Source organism: Antechinus flavipes, chromosome 1 (genome assembly GCF_016432865.1).
Source record: "Antechinus flavipes isolate AdamAnt ecotype Samford, QLD, Australia chromosome 1, AdamAnt_v2, whole genome shotgun sequence".
NCBI lineage: Eukaryota > Metazoa > Chordata > Mammalia > Dasyuromorphia > Dasyuridae > Antechinus > Antechinus flavipes.
Window position 1 is genome coordinate 363,128,421 of NC_067398.1, and position 15,002 is coordinate 363,143,422.

The window sequence follows — 15,002 nt, forward strand, 5'->3', positions numbered from 1 at the left end:
CATGAAAGAAAAAATTCTTATTATAGTAATTCTAAGACTAGTTATCTAGTCTTTACTTAAAGATATCCGATCAGGAAAACCAGCCACCTCTAAAGACACTCATTTTACTTTTGGCTATGTGAGAGTGTTAGGAAGCTTTTCCTGACAAGCCTAACATTTCCTCTTTACAACTTCCACCCATTGTTCCCTGTTCTTCCCTCTGGGGTCAAAGAGTCAAAATTTCCAGGGGACGACTCTTCAAATACTGAAGAAAGCTCTCAAATCCCTTTTGTCTGTACGTGGATGCTTGTCGAATTTTTTATATTGACCCAGATTATTTTGTACAAATAAAACTATCTTAAATTGATGCACATCATTACAGTTTATAATTAGGAAGCCAAGCTATAAAAGTTGCCCTGAGAGATTATTTTGTATAAACATTCCTGAATGACCAGTTGACTTTCTGAGGCAAAGCAGCTAGCAGTGTTAGCTTATTATCTTGCTTTTGAGTTCTTTCCTATAAAAAAGGTCCTTTCTTTTCTCTTGTAAATTGTGAATTCCACTGGGAAACTTAACCTGTCTTATGGTATCATAAAAAGCTTTTGCCCCTTGGTTAGAAGATGGCTTGAACATGTGAATTTTTTATTGGATGATTGGAACCTTTGTGACTTCTTGAACCCCGTCAGTAATACTTCTATAATTTCATCTATCATAATTTGTTTAATCTTTCCCCAATTAATGGATCACTTTATTTCTAGTTCTTTGATACCACAAAAGGTACTGATAAGAATTTAAAAAATACTTAATTTAGATCTTTAAAAGCCTGTGGTTTCATCAGTGTGTACATTTCTTTCTACCTTACTCTTGATTATAGTTAGACTAAATAATTATTTGGTAGCTAACTGTTACTAATGAGAAATTTCTTCAAAATTAAGGTAGACTATGGGAAACAAACATAGGTCATCACTGAGCCTACATGCCGCTGGCATAACTTCCTGAAATCTACGTCCATTGCCTAGTAATACATTGGCAGAGAATTAGTGACTGATTAAGAAGTTTTGGAAAAAATATTTGAATTGGAAGGAGATTTTGTAGCCAGTAAACAAATATAAATAGCAAACTTAGTATCTAACATAACTGGATAATAGTCTGCTTTTTTGTTGTTGTTTGTTTAATTAGATACTCTGGCTCATAGTGTTATTACTTACTGTTCTCTGTACATAACATTCAATCTCATGTCTCTATGTAGACTGCCTCCCATGCCGTAACTATATTCCTTCTTTATTTTTATCTCAGAATCACTAGCTTTCTTCAAGATTCAGCTCAGCCTTAGGATATATTTTTATATTTACTTACCTATATACAAGTTGTTTCCTTCAATAGGATATAGGTCTGCTAAAAGACATGGATTGTTTTTATTTTGATTATGAATATGGCTTTAAGCCATATTTATACTATAATAAATACTTAATAAATGTATGTTGAATGATTGTCATATGTTATGGATTGCCATTTTTCAAAGAACTATTCTTCAAAATTATATCATGGTGAAATTTATGGAATATAGTTTAACCTAACTGAATTTGGAAGTACTACAGGATCTTAATTTCTTAGAGTAACTAAAAGTGTAAAAATAGTGATTGGCATATAGTGGGTGTGTGAAAATGCTGGTTAATAATGTTCTAGAAGATAAACTAGGCTACATTGTATTTTATAAGTGGCATTTTTGTCTTCATGAGAAGGGATTGCTGGCTTATATATTTTTTCCTTTTTTTCTTTTTTAGAATATGGTTTCTAGTTTTCGGGTTTCTGAGCTACAAGTATTGTTAGGCTTTGCTGGACGTAATAAAAGTGGACGCAAGCATGACCTCCTGATGAGGGCTTTGCATTTATTGAAGAGTGGCTGTAGCCCAGCAGTTCAGATAAAAATCAGAGAACTTTATAGACGGCGTTACCCACGCACAATTGAAGGTCTTTCTGATTTGTCCACAATAAAACCTTCAGTTTTCAATTTGGACAGTAGCTCCTCACCTGTGGAACCTGACTTGACTGTTGCTGGAATCCACTCATTGCCTTCTACTTCGGTCACACCTCAATCTCCTTCCTCTCCTGTTGGTTCAGTGCTCCTCCAAGATACTAAGCCTTCATTTGAGATGCAGCAGCCATCTCCCCCAATTCCTCCAGTCCACCCTGATGTTCAGCTGAAAAGCCTTCCTTTCTATGATGTTCTTGATGTTCTTATCAAACCTACAAGTTTAGGTAAGTGTTATTTCTTTTGGTCAGAAATTAAATAGAATAAGCTGTCAGCAATTAATTAAATAGGTAGGTATTCTTGCACAAGTGAATCATTAGGTACTCTTATATCAAATAATTAATGAAAGTTTCCTGTAGATTTTTTTTTCTAAAGCTTGACTGTTCATTTTATTATGTATGCTTCCATCACATTCTAACCTAAATTTTATTTGTATAATATATTCTGCCAATCTTTTACAGAACCTTAAGTTTTCCTTCCACCTCCATTCTTCCTCTTCCCTCCTCTCCCCCCATGACCCAGAAAGCTGTTTAGTTATGAAGATGAAAAATTTGGAAGACATATATCTAGAATGTGATTTTAAGATTATGTGGTCTGTTTTTTAATATTTACTTGCTAAGTGTTTGATAGATAAGGTAGTTTTTGTTTCTGAAAAGTATTGTCTGTAAGCTTTTTCCTCTAGTATTATTATGATTATTGATTTTGACTATAGTTTTGGTGTTCTTGCCTTTCAGTGCTTATGAGGTGAAAGACTCAAGAATATAAAGTAGATTGGTAGGTAGGGTGGGGTTGGGGATACTGTATCCACACTTAAGAGTGTTCTGAGAAACAAGACAGAAAATCTGGGAAAAGATATTTGTTCTTGGAATGCCCTTCATTTTCCACTGAGAAATGATTATGAAAGAAGTGTATGAGAGTAGTTTGAGGAAGAGTTGATGCTGCTTCATGCCTACTGCTAAACTGGTATTTTTCTTAAAGAGGAGAGTTAGCAAAGTTAGACTGTTATGTAATGAAATGACATTACTTAGGATCATATTATTTTAGAATTTATCTAGGCCATATGATTTTACCTTCTAGAATTATTAAAATAGTCTATTATAAATCATTTTCCAGTAGAACTTTTCAGTTCCAATGAACATGAATATTACTGACTTGGCTAAAAAGTACACACAAACAGTAAAACACAATAACTATGTGCTATTTGTTGGAGAAAGCTTTATAACAAATGTAGGGTTAGAGTTGAACCTTGAAAGATGAGTAGAATTTCTGGAAAGGAAGGGAAAAAAGATCACATTTTATATATAGAAAACAATATACCCCTGTAGACAGAAATGAAGATGGTATTTATCCCAAAACAGTAAAATTGCCCTGACCAGAGAGGAACTTTTGAGTTTTTAGGGTTAACAGAAATATCTCTTGTCTTATTTTTAAAAGGCAGATTGCAAATTTATTTATTTGCTTTTGAGCTGCTTAAGTTTTCTTATGTTTCAAAAATTAACTAAGTTATTCTCTTCTATTATAGTTATGTATTTGTGTGAATGGGCATTTTCAAGATAAACAGGAACAAAAGCTGCATTCACTTTTATTTACTTTTTATTTTTAAACTTTTCAGTAGTATTTTATTTTTCAAATACATGCAAATATAGTTTTCAATATTCACTTTTGCAAAACCTTGTGCTTCAAATTTTTCTCCTTCTTTCCTTTTCCCCCTCCCCAAGACAGGAAGCAATCCAATATAGGTTAAACATGCAACTCTTCTAAACATATTTCCATAATTGTCATGGAGTGTAAGAAAATAAGCTCAAAAGAGAAAAAAACACAAAAGAAAAAAAACCAAGCAAACAGCAGTAAAAAGATGAAAATCTTTGCTTTGATCCACATTCAGTCACTCATAATTCTCCCTTTGGATGTGAATGGTCCTTTCCATTACAAGTATTGTTTAGTTTTTTAAAGCAAAAAAAATTTCTTTTTAAATCCCTACCCTACTTATTGATAGTGTTGTTAGATCAGAATAAAAGTGTTTAAAAAGCAGTACTTTATAGATACTTGAAATAATTTTAAAAGATTTACTGCAGGAATGCTGTTGAAGTTTTGTTTAAATTTTGATTGATACAAAAAATTTGAGAACCCATTGAAGTAGAATTTAGATATATAAGCTTAATAACTTCAGCAGTCGTCTCTATAAAAATGACTTCTGAAGCCTTCTCTCCCATATGGACTGCTTGGATTGTAGACCTAACCAACATGCCAATGAATGCATTATTCCATATCCATAGTCCCATACTTCTCCAAAGAACTGCCTTCTAATATTTGAATTTCTTATTTGCACTTAAAATTTAATAATCAACTCAGTTCCTTTCAACAAATTTTTCAAAGTTCTTCAGCTGGTAACTTAAACTTTATATTAACATTGTCTCTTACCTCATTAGACCTGAACCAGAACTGATTGTAAATACTTTTTATTTTATTTTTTGCTGAGGCAATTGGAGTTAAGTGACTTGCCTCAGGGTCATATAGCTAGGAAGTGTTAAGTGTCTGAGATTACATTTGAACTCAGGTCCTCCTGACTTCCAAGCTACTGCTCTATCCACTGCAGCACCACCTAGCTTCCCTGTAAATACTTCCTCCTCCCCCCTCCCCCCCCCATAAATACTTTAAAAGTTGTGGGTGTCAGCATTTTAGAATTTCAGGGAAGGTTTTTATTTTTTAAATCTATGTCACAGTAGTCATTGATTTTTTTTTTTTATGTGAAGTTTGATTGTTTCTGTTCTTATGTGAGTTTAAGGTTTTTAATATGCCTTTATATAATTATTACATTTTTCAGTCTTCCATGAAGTATTATTAAGTTTCTGCTCCTAGAATGTGGCAGGTTTTGGGAAAGAGTATTTCATAATAAGATAAACAGTAATACAAATTACAGTATAGTTCAAGTACAAAGAATAATGAGTACTTAATTCAAATGACACTATTGGGGGAGGTGCTATCACAAATAGATTTTCTTGGAGGAGATGGTTGATGTAGTATAACAGTAGACAGGTTGAGTAATGGGTGAAAATTGTATTCTAAAAGTAGGGAATATTCTAGGGAGGCTGGAAATTATAGGATGTGTTTGGAGATGGTAAGGAGGAGTACGATATAGACTAGATTGTAGTGTAGGCAAGGGACAGTAATATTAAAAGAAGATTAAAACACAGGTTGGAACCCTTCTTTTGGGACTTAAGGGTAAGTAATTTGGACTTGTAATGTAGAAGTCCTTGAAAATTTTAATAGGAGAGTGACATCATCATATTTGTTATAGCAATGTGTTCGGTGGTTTGTAAAATGAATTGTACTATAGTGGCAATAGCTCGTGTCAGTCTGTAAATACAGTAATCTATTTCATAACAGAATGCTGACTAATGCCTTGCTTAGTAAATATGTGAACTATGTTTTGAATATTAAGGGCTTTAAGAAAGTTTCTGTGCCTTTCCTGTGCAACGTGTTCTGATAACATAACAATGTGTCAGAGAGACTTATTCAGTGATGGTAACAGAAAGAATGATCTAACAGAACAATAGCCATTATTAGGCTATTAAATCTTCCCTGTGACTTTGAATAAAGTGGTGGCTGTTAGTAAAGAGGAAAAACTTTTCAGTTAATACCACTGGAGAAAAACATTTATATGGTGTAGTAAATAGATATGCAAAATAGAGCTTTAAATTCAGCCTCATACCAGTTGTGTAAGCCTATGCAAGTTACTTCACTTTGCTGGCCTCAATTTCCTTATGTATAAAATTAAGGGATTGGATTCAGTAACCTGAGACCGTTCTACTTCTAAATCTGTGATCTTGTGATTTTATTATGTTATTTTTAACCACAGCTCCCAAGATTAATAGAATAATTTTGAACGTTTGCTATAAGGAAATGACATTTTTAATTTGTTTTTAGGTTTTATTGTTGCTTTTTGTGTTACACTGTGGTCACTTTCCCTTCCTCCCCCTCTGTTGAACACTGCTGTGTAACAGTGAGAAATATTTGGCAAAGACAACTGACCGAGATCTGTACCACAGTTTGAATCATAATCTCCCTTTCTCTCAACTGAGAGAAGAAAGTTGCCTTACTAAGTTCTTTCCAGTACTGATATTATTAGAGTATTTCACTAAAGTTTCTGGCTGTGGGGAAACAGTTGAAAAGGAAAAAGGCATCTGTTCAAACTTCTGAGGGTTTCTTTAGAAAGAAAATTTAACCATGATTATCATTTCTCAAGATTCCTTCCTAGTACTAAGAAGCCAAATATTATTAATTATATGTTGAATGTTTATTTATGTATAACATTTGTTTTAGGTCAAGTTACCATATAATTTATATATATGATTTAATGTTTTTTTGTATGGAGGTAGATCTGGATTTGAAATTTCTTCTGGGTGAGAAAACTCCCCTACCAAAACATAGCTATCTCCTCTGCAACTTAGTCTAGAGCTACTTTTATATTTGTATCTATATACATATGTATGTGTTTATATGTATTGCTCACTTATTGTGTGCCAGATAATGTGCTAAGGTCTGAGAATACAAAAAGGAGCAAGAGACAAGTCTACCTTCAAGGACCTTAGAATCTAATGAGGTATATAAGAGGCTAACAAATATGTACAAACAAGCTATGTGCAAGATAAAAATAGGAAATAAATAAGAAAGGGAAGACTAGAATTAAGTTGGGAGAATGGCTTTCTGTAAAAGATAGGAATATGGACTTGAAGCCAGTAAGCTGAGATAAGAAGAAAGAGCATTCTAAGTGTAGAGGGCAGCCAGAGAAAATGCCTTGAGTGGAGAGATGAAACATCCTATTTGTGGAGCAGCTAGGAGGTCTGTGTTACTGGAAATGTGGGGAGGATCTAGATATGAGAAGACTGGAGAGGTACGAGGAGTTAGGTAGTGAAGGTCTTTCAGTGCCAAACAGAGCATTTTGTATTTAATTCTAGATGTGATAGGAAGGTCCTGGAACCTTAGGAAAATCATTTTGGTGGCTAAATGGAAGATAAAGCAGAGTAGGGAGATAAGACTAAAGGCAAGCCTACTCACTAGTCAGCTATTCATTGCAGGTGTGTGGTGAGGTGTGAGGTGACAAGGGCCTGCACCAGAATAGCACCAGTGTCAGAGAAGAGAAGGGGCATATTGGAGAGATGTTGCAAAGGTGAAGTTGACAGGTTGTGGGTGACATATTGGATATGAGATTGAAGGATTGGAGATGATGCCTAATTTGCAAGTCTGAGAATTGGGAGTAATAAGTAATTGTTACTTATTACTACAGTAATAAGGAAGGTAAGATGTGTGAAGGATTTAGAGGGAAAGATAATGAGTTATCTTAGGAAGAAAATCAAGAAAGAGTAGTATACCAAAACCTTAAGAGAAGAAAGTATTGAGTAGGGTGGGGGTCATTGATAGACACACACATTGATATATACTTATATGTATATATGTGTTCTATACATACTTATGTGTATATATGTATGTACATGCACATAATGCATGTATACACATGCACCTACATACATAAGTCTCTCCGTGCTTTAGATAGATCTTGTAAATTGCAGGGAAAATAACAATCTGCTTTGGTGGAGGGAGTTTCCTTGCTCTGGAATTTTCTATACTGATGAAATTTCAAATCCAGCTCTATCCCCATATACAAAATAAAAGATCCCATATATATATATATATATATTGTGTGTGTGTGTGATTACTTTGCATATATATATATATGTAGATTGTGTGTGTGTGTGTGATTACTTTGGCATTGGGAACTACCATGTTGATAACTATTCAGCAACTTTATAGTGTTAAGGATATTCCTCAGCATTGAGAAGTTAAATGATAAATGATAAGGAATGATAGGCACATGTATGACATGTGTTGAGGTAGAGCTTGATCAGATTTTCTATACACAGAAGAGTAAATGGAGACAACTCATAATTGATTGAAGTAGAAGGAATAAATAAGAAATCACTTTCTTTTTCTTTTTCTTTTTTTTTGAAGAGGAGCAGATAAAAAATTTTATTTCACAGGAGCAAGGTAATGAACACCACCTAATTTTTTAACTTAGATCTAACTTAGATTTAACTTGGTCTAAGTTATATATATACAGTGTGTATATATATGTATATACACACACACACATATATATACTGTAGGAATCCATATGTCTTCTATATTATTTTCAGATGACATAATTTGTTAATATTTTTGGAATTAAAAAAAAGTCTTCTTGGTCATATCTTTGCTTCAATGATGCTGAATTCTAATTTTCAAGAATTTAACTCCCACATAGAATATATTACCTTTGGGAAAATAAAATTTACTTTGACAGTTTTCTCACTGTTTAGAAACTAAAATAGACTTTAAAGGCCATTGAATTCAACCCCTTCATTTTGCAAATGAAAAAACTGAGGCACAAAGCAACGAAAGATTTGTCTGGATTCCTACAACTAGTTTTCTATGTTATTTGAGCCTAGGTCTTCTGGCTGAATGATTTGGTAGGGCGAGATTTGGCTCACAGTTTCAGTGTACCTATTTTTGGCATCTAGTTTACTGTGCTCATGTGACTTGGCTACAGAAGTAGTCATCATGTGCTACTCTGCTATATAGCTTTCCTTCCCTTGGACGCTGTTGTAGGACTAGAGAGAGACAGGATGGTTAGGGTGGGAAGAGAGGGGGAAGACACATTTCTAAGTGCTTGCTGTGTGCCAGTTACTATGCTAAAAAACTTCACCAATGCTATCTCTTTTGATCCTTACAACTGCCTTGAGAGGTAGCTGTTTTTATTGTACTCGTTTTACATTTGATAGAAAACCAAGACAGGTGGAGGTTAAGTAACTTTTCCAGGATTACACAGCTAGTAACGTCAGGCCAGATTTTAACTCACATCTTCCTGGTCCCAGATCCAATGCTTTGTCCACTATACCATCTAGCTGCAGAGCAACATTTTGTTTTTTGCAGTGTTTGGCTCTTTTCTCCTTTTATTAGCTTCAATTAAATGCTTCTTTCGGAAGTTCTTGGAATCCTAAACAGAATCTAAGTCTTTAATAATTAATGTCTGTGGTTAAATCAAAAAATTATAGCATTTCTAATCTTTCACTTTTATCATTGAAATAATAGTTCAGATCTTGCTACTGGTTTGTATTTTTTTCAAGCAAAATATAATTGATTATATGGCACCAAAAAAGTGAATAGAATTTCTGTATTTCTCTGTATGAGAGCATTTGTTTCTTGCCAGCTTTGTTATATGATAACATGGCTATTTTCATTTGATGACACTATAGTTAGAGATGAAATATTACCACCTTGAAGGAGTCTATATTATGAATATTGTAACTCTGTACTTTTTTCTGTGCTTTTAGGTTGAGGGGTAATTGAATACTAAATTTCCTGCAAATAACTTTTTAAAAACTTACACCCTTATTCTCCTGTCATGCATTACGTTCATTCTGACTACCTATTAGTGTATTTCATTAATAAATATTCTAAGAATTTTCTAGGTGTTAAGATGTCTGGCTATATTACTGGCTTTTATATTTCAGCATTTTATTGAAAGGTCATCTTTCATTGTATTTTTTTCTCTCCAGTTCAGAGCAGTATTCAGAGATTTCAAGAGAAGTTTTTTATTTTTGCATTGACACCTCAACAAGTAAGAGAAATATGCATTTCCAGGTAAGAGGAGGGTTTCAAATATATTTCAGTGGGTGTGGGGCTCTTTTCTCTTTAGGGATAGCATACTAAAATTCCCTTATTGTTAGCCATATGACTAGTTTATATATGTATGTAAATATAATTGGAGGTGGACAGAAGAATTTCTTTTTTGTGCCCCAAACCCAATAAATAAAGGCCTTTGATTTTGTATTATGGCAGTAATTTCAGTGACCTGCTTAATAGAAATAAAAATACAAAAGAGAAAATTTTAGAGCTTAACAGAAGTGCCTAATGAATAAACGGGGAGCACATTTGAAAGTAATTCTGGATCATTACAAAAATGCTTAAAGTAGGAACAGATTTTTTAAATAGTAAAATTAAGTGGATATAAAAAAGGAGCAACAGAAATCTGAAAAATTATCATTATTTTTTTTTGTTTGTTTGTTTTAAACTATCATGATATGTTATAGCATTCACTCACATAGAGTGTAGCCTTTTTAGAAACCTAGGTTGAGGAAAGTGAGCTACTCAAACATTACATGACTTTCCTGTGATTACAAATATAGAAGTAATTTTCATAGCACAAATGTAGAAATTTTTGGTTCTTTGTTAGATATAACATTAAAATAGATTTTCTAATATTATAAAACTTTTAAAAAATGTTCTTAAACTAGGAGGAAAAAACATTTATTTTTAGGTATTATTTTTTCCCTTTAAATGTTTTTAGCATTCAGATCACTTTTAAAACAAATAATTTAATTTCCTATCTCTGTTGAAGATAAGGGACTTGGCTCATTAAGGTTAATGAAACTCACTATGGCTAGTTTTATCTCTTCATGGTTTGCATGTAGTTAATGTTATGAGAGAATTTATTAGTTATAGGACTTTACAATTAATTTTCAGCATTGGAAAATCTTTCATGGAATAAGGAAAATAAAACATTGCGTGTTATAAAATTTTACACTGTAGTGTCATTGATTTAAAACTGGAAGGCACTTCTGAGATTTAATCCAATCTATTCATAACACTGAGGCCTAGGGAAATTAAGTGATGTAGTGTTTTGAGATTTTCATCATAGTTAATAATCCAGGTATCAATTTAGTAATTCATATTGAAGCATCCCCCTTCCTCCCATGTATCTCCTCTATCAACCTTGTTGGAAAACTCAGTAGTAGATGGCTTGGGGCCTGTAACAGAATTGTTACATTCTTGACTAACAAAACTCCTTAGTGGGGCCAAAACCAGATTAAATTATAAAATGTATAAGTTTCAACATAATTTGTGGAGACCTCATATATACTTTTATATAAAAAGTTAACTAAGACTATAAACTTTTGTATGGCAGATGCCCAATGAGGACTGTGGATATTGTCATGTAGATTTTCAGTGGGGGTTGAAATCACTGTGACCTGTAATGGTTTGAAAAGCTTTCACAGAATGTATTTTTTCATTTGTTATTCATTCATTCATTCACTCATTTATTTAATATTAATAACTTTTTATTTTTCAAAATATATGCAAAGATAGTTCTCAATATTCACCCTTGCAAAATCTTGTATCCAAACTTTTCTCTTTCCTTTTCTTCTTCCCCCTTTTCCCCTGCCCTCTTAGACAGCAAGCAATCCAGTATAGGTTAAACATTTGCAATTCTAAATACATTAATACATTTATCATGTTGCACAAGAAAAATCAAATCAAAAGGGAAAAAATGAGAAAGAAAAAAGCAAGCAAACAACAGCAAAAAAGGGTGAAAATACTATGTTGTGATCCATATTCAGTCCCTACAGTCTTCTTTCTGAATGAAGATGGATCCACAAGTCTATTGGAATTGGCTTGAATCACCTCATTGTTGAAAAGATCCAAGTTGATCATCATATAATCTTGTTGTTGCCGTATACAATGTTGTTCTGTTTCTACTTACTTTACTTAGCTTCAGTAATCTTTCCAGACCTTTCTGAAATCATCCTGCTGATCATTTCTTTAAGAACAATAATATTCCATTGCATTCATATCCCTTAACTTTTTCAGCCATTCTTCAACTAATGGGCATCCCCTCAGTTTCCAGTTTCTTGCCACTATAAAAAGGGCTGCCACAAATATTTTTGCACATGTGGGTTCTTTTCCCTCCTTTATGATCCTTTTGAGATACAGGCCCATTTAGAGACACTGCTAGATCAAAGGCTATACACAATCTGATAACCTTTTGGGCATAAGGTAGACAAGAATCCTCGGAAGGTGAAACTAAGTGTAAATTTTGAGTATGTTGGTTTTAATGATTATAGACCATTACTGAAATGGACAGTAAAAGGGAATAGTAGGAGAGATTGAGACCAAAGTGTGGAGAATTTTGAATGCCTGGTTTAATAGGAAGAAACCTTCTTGAAAGCAGTGACATTTTGTCTGTCTTTGTATTCCCATTGCTTGATTCAATGCCAAGTTAATAAATGCTTGATAAATACTTGTTAATTTGAAGTTTGGGTTTTATTTTGTGTCATTTGGATTTTGTTCTCTAAGTAGTGCAATTTCATACACAATGTAGTGTTTTGGGATAATTGTTCTGTTTCCCTCCAAAGACCTATTCTGTTGATCCATCTTGATATGGATCAGTGCCGTACTAATTCAGTGCAAGCTGAACAGGTATATAACATCACAGTCATGGACTGCATGTTTATTATCTGAGGATTTATTGAATTTGGTGAGAGTCATTACCAGAAGATTGTTCACAAGTAATAAGAGTATTTTGGTTGTTGCTAGAAGAGTGCTTGTTTAAGATATTTAAATTTGGTGATAGAACCTCTTACAATAATATAAAAGTAACTGATGTGTAGAAGTAATCTTGCTGTAAAGAGTAGTGAAAGGAAGGAGAAGCCTGAGATAGGGAATCACATAGAGACAAATTAATCTTAAGGTATAAGGGATCTGTCTTATTTTTCAAGATAAAATGATTTTTAAAAATGATTAAAAAAAAACTTAAAAATACTTACTTCACATTTCCCACATGATTTTCCATTCTATTTACACTAGTTCAAGCAAATCTTCTTCATCCAAAGGTTTATAATCTTTGGGTACTTGAGCTTTCCCTTTTTTTGTATTCTTTCAGCTCATTTCATTTCTGCTTACATATCCGAGCTAGGACAAGAGGGTGAACCTAACAACAGTTCACTTGGCTCCCCTGAGAGCAGCTTTGTAGTCGCTTTGTAGGAGGTACAGTACTTGCAGTATTATAAAGATTTGTGAAATTAATATTCATTTTGCCTGGATATGGTTGATGGGAATTCTCTTAGGGATTCATTGGACATACTACTTGGTACATATGAATGAGACAGATTAATTTTCAGAACACCTCAACAAGTTTTAGGTAGTTTACATGTGCAAAATTAAGTCCTCCTTCCTTTACCCAAAAATGAAACTAAGATGTAGCATTTCTGAGAGTTAAAAAATAAACCTATCTACATTTATTGTAAAGTCTGACAAATCAGAGTTCAACGTAGAAAGCTACTCTCCACGCATCAAAAGAAGTGAGATTTCAGTTTTTAAAGTTAGGCCATAGGACCTGAGCGACTCCCTAAGTGTAGCAGAATTTTTTCCTTCCTTTCTCTAATCCAGCCCACAGGTTTCAATTTCACAGTTACATTTTAGAATTCGGGGGGACAAGGTGGGCAGGTGTAGACATTTTGGTCAGTTTCATTCAGGTCAAGAACCTAACAATCTCTTAAGGTTTTCATGTCATGATTCTTCTTTAGTCTTCAACTCCCCTACTGCCTGATCTTGGGTTTAGGGTGCTTCTGGCTAATCTACCTAGCTTTTACTCTTAATCCCAGGTCTGGCTACAGCCTGGAGCTTCCCTTTCATCTTGGAAAAGTTAGGTTCTTTACTAAAAGATTGTGCCTTCAATATAACCTTTCTTGACTTTTGGTCTGGTTTAATGTTCCCTACGAAAATTCTTTTCAAAGTAAACTTTTGTATCTGATCTCTGCCTGAGCAGTTTTGTTGTTTTTATTTATAAGGTATTTTACCGAGTCTCTAAAGATCTTGTTACTAAGGACCAACTTCTCATCTTCTTTCTCTTTCTCCTCATATAGTCATATGCCTTTATTTTTCTGACAGGCTCTTCTCAACTCTTCTCATAGAACCATCTGACCAAGATGAAGGTCTGTCTTCCTCCTGTTTAATTAACTTTTTCACACTTGTCATTCAGGGCTTTATAAATACTTAGATTTTAAAAGTAATCTTCCTAAGGAAAACTTCTAAGGCTTTATTTTGTGACCATTGAAAATATGTACGTACATTTTCAACACAGAAACCTTGAGACCCTGGTGTAAGAAATTCCCTTATTGGTCATAATCCCTTTTTTGTTCAGTGGAGAATTTTTGCCACATAAAGGTAAATGGTGAGATTTTCATAGTCTATGTTTTATTTTGGGCAATTTTAAAGTGTATTTTAAAATTAGCAATTTATTTTGCAAGGATAGCCAAGTGTGAGAGATTTTTATACTTCTAATAACTAAGAATAAGCAAAGAATAAACAAAACAATTCAGATTCAATCCTATTTAATTCTTTCTTTGATTGTATCTGAATACTAATCTCTAAATGAAGAGTTTTTGTTTTAATTTTTATTTTTAAATCATGGATTCCTTTGATAGTCTGGTGAGGCCTATGGAGTCTTAGAATAATATTTTTGAATGCATAACATAAAATCTGCGTGATAACAAAGAAAACCAATTATATTGAAATTGGTTTTTTCTTTTCTTTTTGTGTATGGCTTTTTTTTTTTTTTTAAAACAATTTATGGACTCCAGGTTGAGAACTCCCTAGTCTGAGAGATTTCATCAGCTTCTTAGGACTGTTGTGGCAGGAAGCAAATAAATGACTTCATTTTGTAAATTGAAGTAGTTTGGGAAACTTTTCTTGAAGATTTGGCTAAAATTTTACCTTTTGTAAGAAACTTTCCTCCTTAATATTCATGTCTGTCCTCTGAAATTATTTCCAATTTTATCTTGTGGATAGCTTATTTTTATATATTTCTTTATATATTGTCTCCTTTTCCCATTACACTGTAAACTCCTTGAGAATTGGAGTTTTTTGGCCCTTTTTTGTATGTGCAAGGTTTAACATGTACTTAGCAGGTATTAACCATTTAATAAAATCTGTACTTGACTTGAATAGAAATGGAAATAAAACCCGAAATGTTAGCTAATAGTGACCTTAAAAATTATTTGTTTAAAAAAAAATTCTTGTTTTTTTATCAGTGTTAAGAATAATCTTTTTCTTTTATTACTATTTTTTCCTTGATTATGTATGATATATAGGTAATGTCAGCATGGCTTTTTGT

General features: G+C 33.2%; 1 protein-coding gene across 1 annotated transcript in view; it reads left to right on the top strand.

Annotated features, from left to right (window-relative positions):
• Positions 1-15,002, top strand: part of PIAS2 (protein inhibitor of activated STAT 2) — a 104,313-nt gene that overhangs the window by 26,318 nt on the left and 62,993 nt on the right. Inside the window, 2 exon segments of the mRNA XM_051969658.1 lie at positions 1,764-2,238; positions 9,607-9,691. Coding sequence (XP_051825618.1) covers positions 1,764-2,238; positions 9,607-9,691 — 560 coding nt within the window.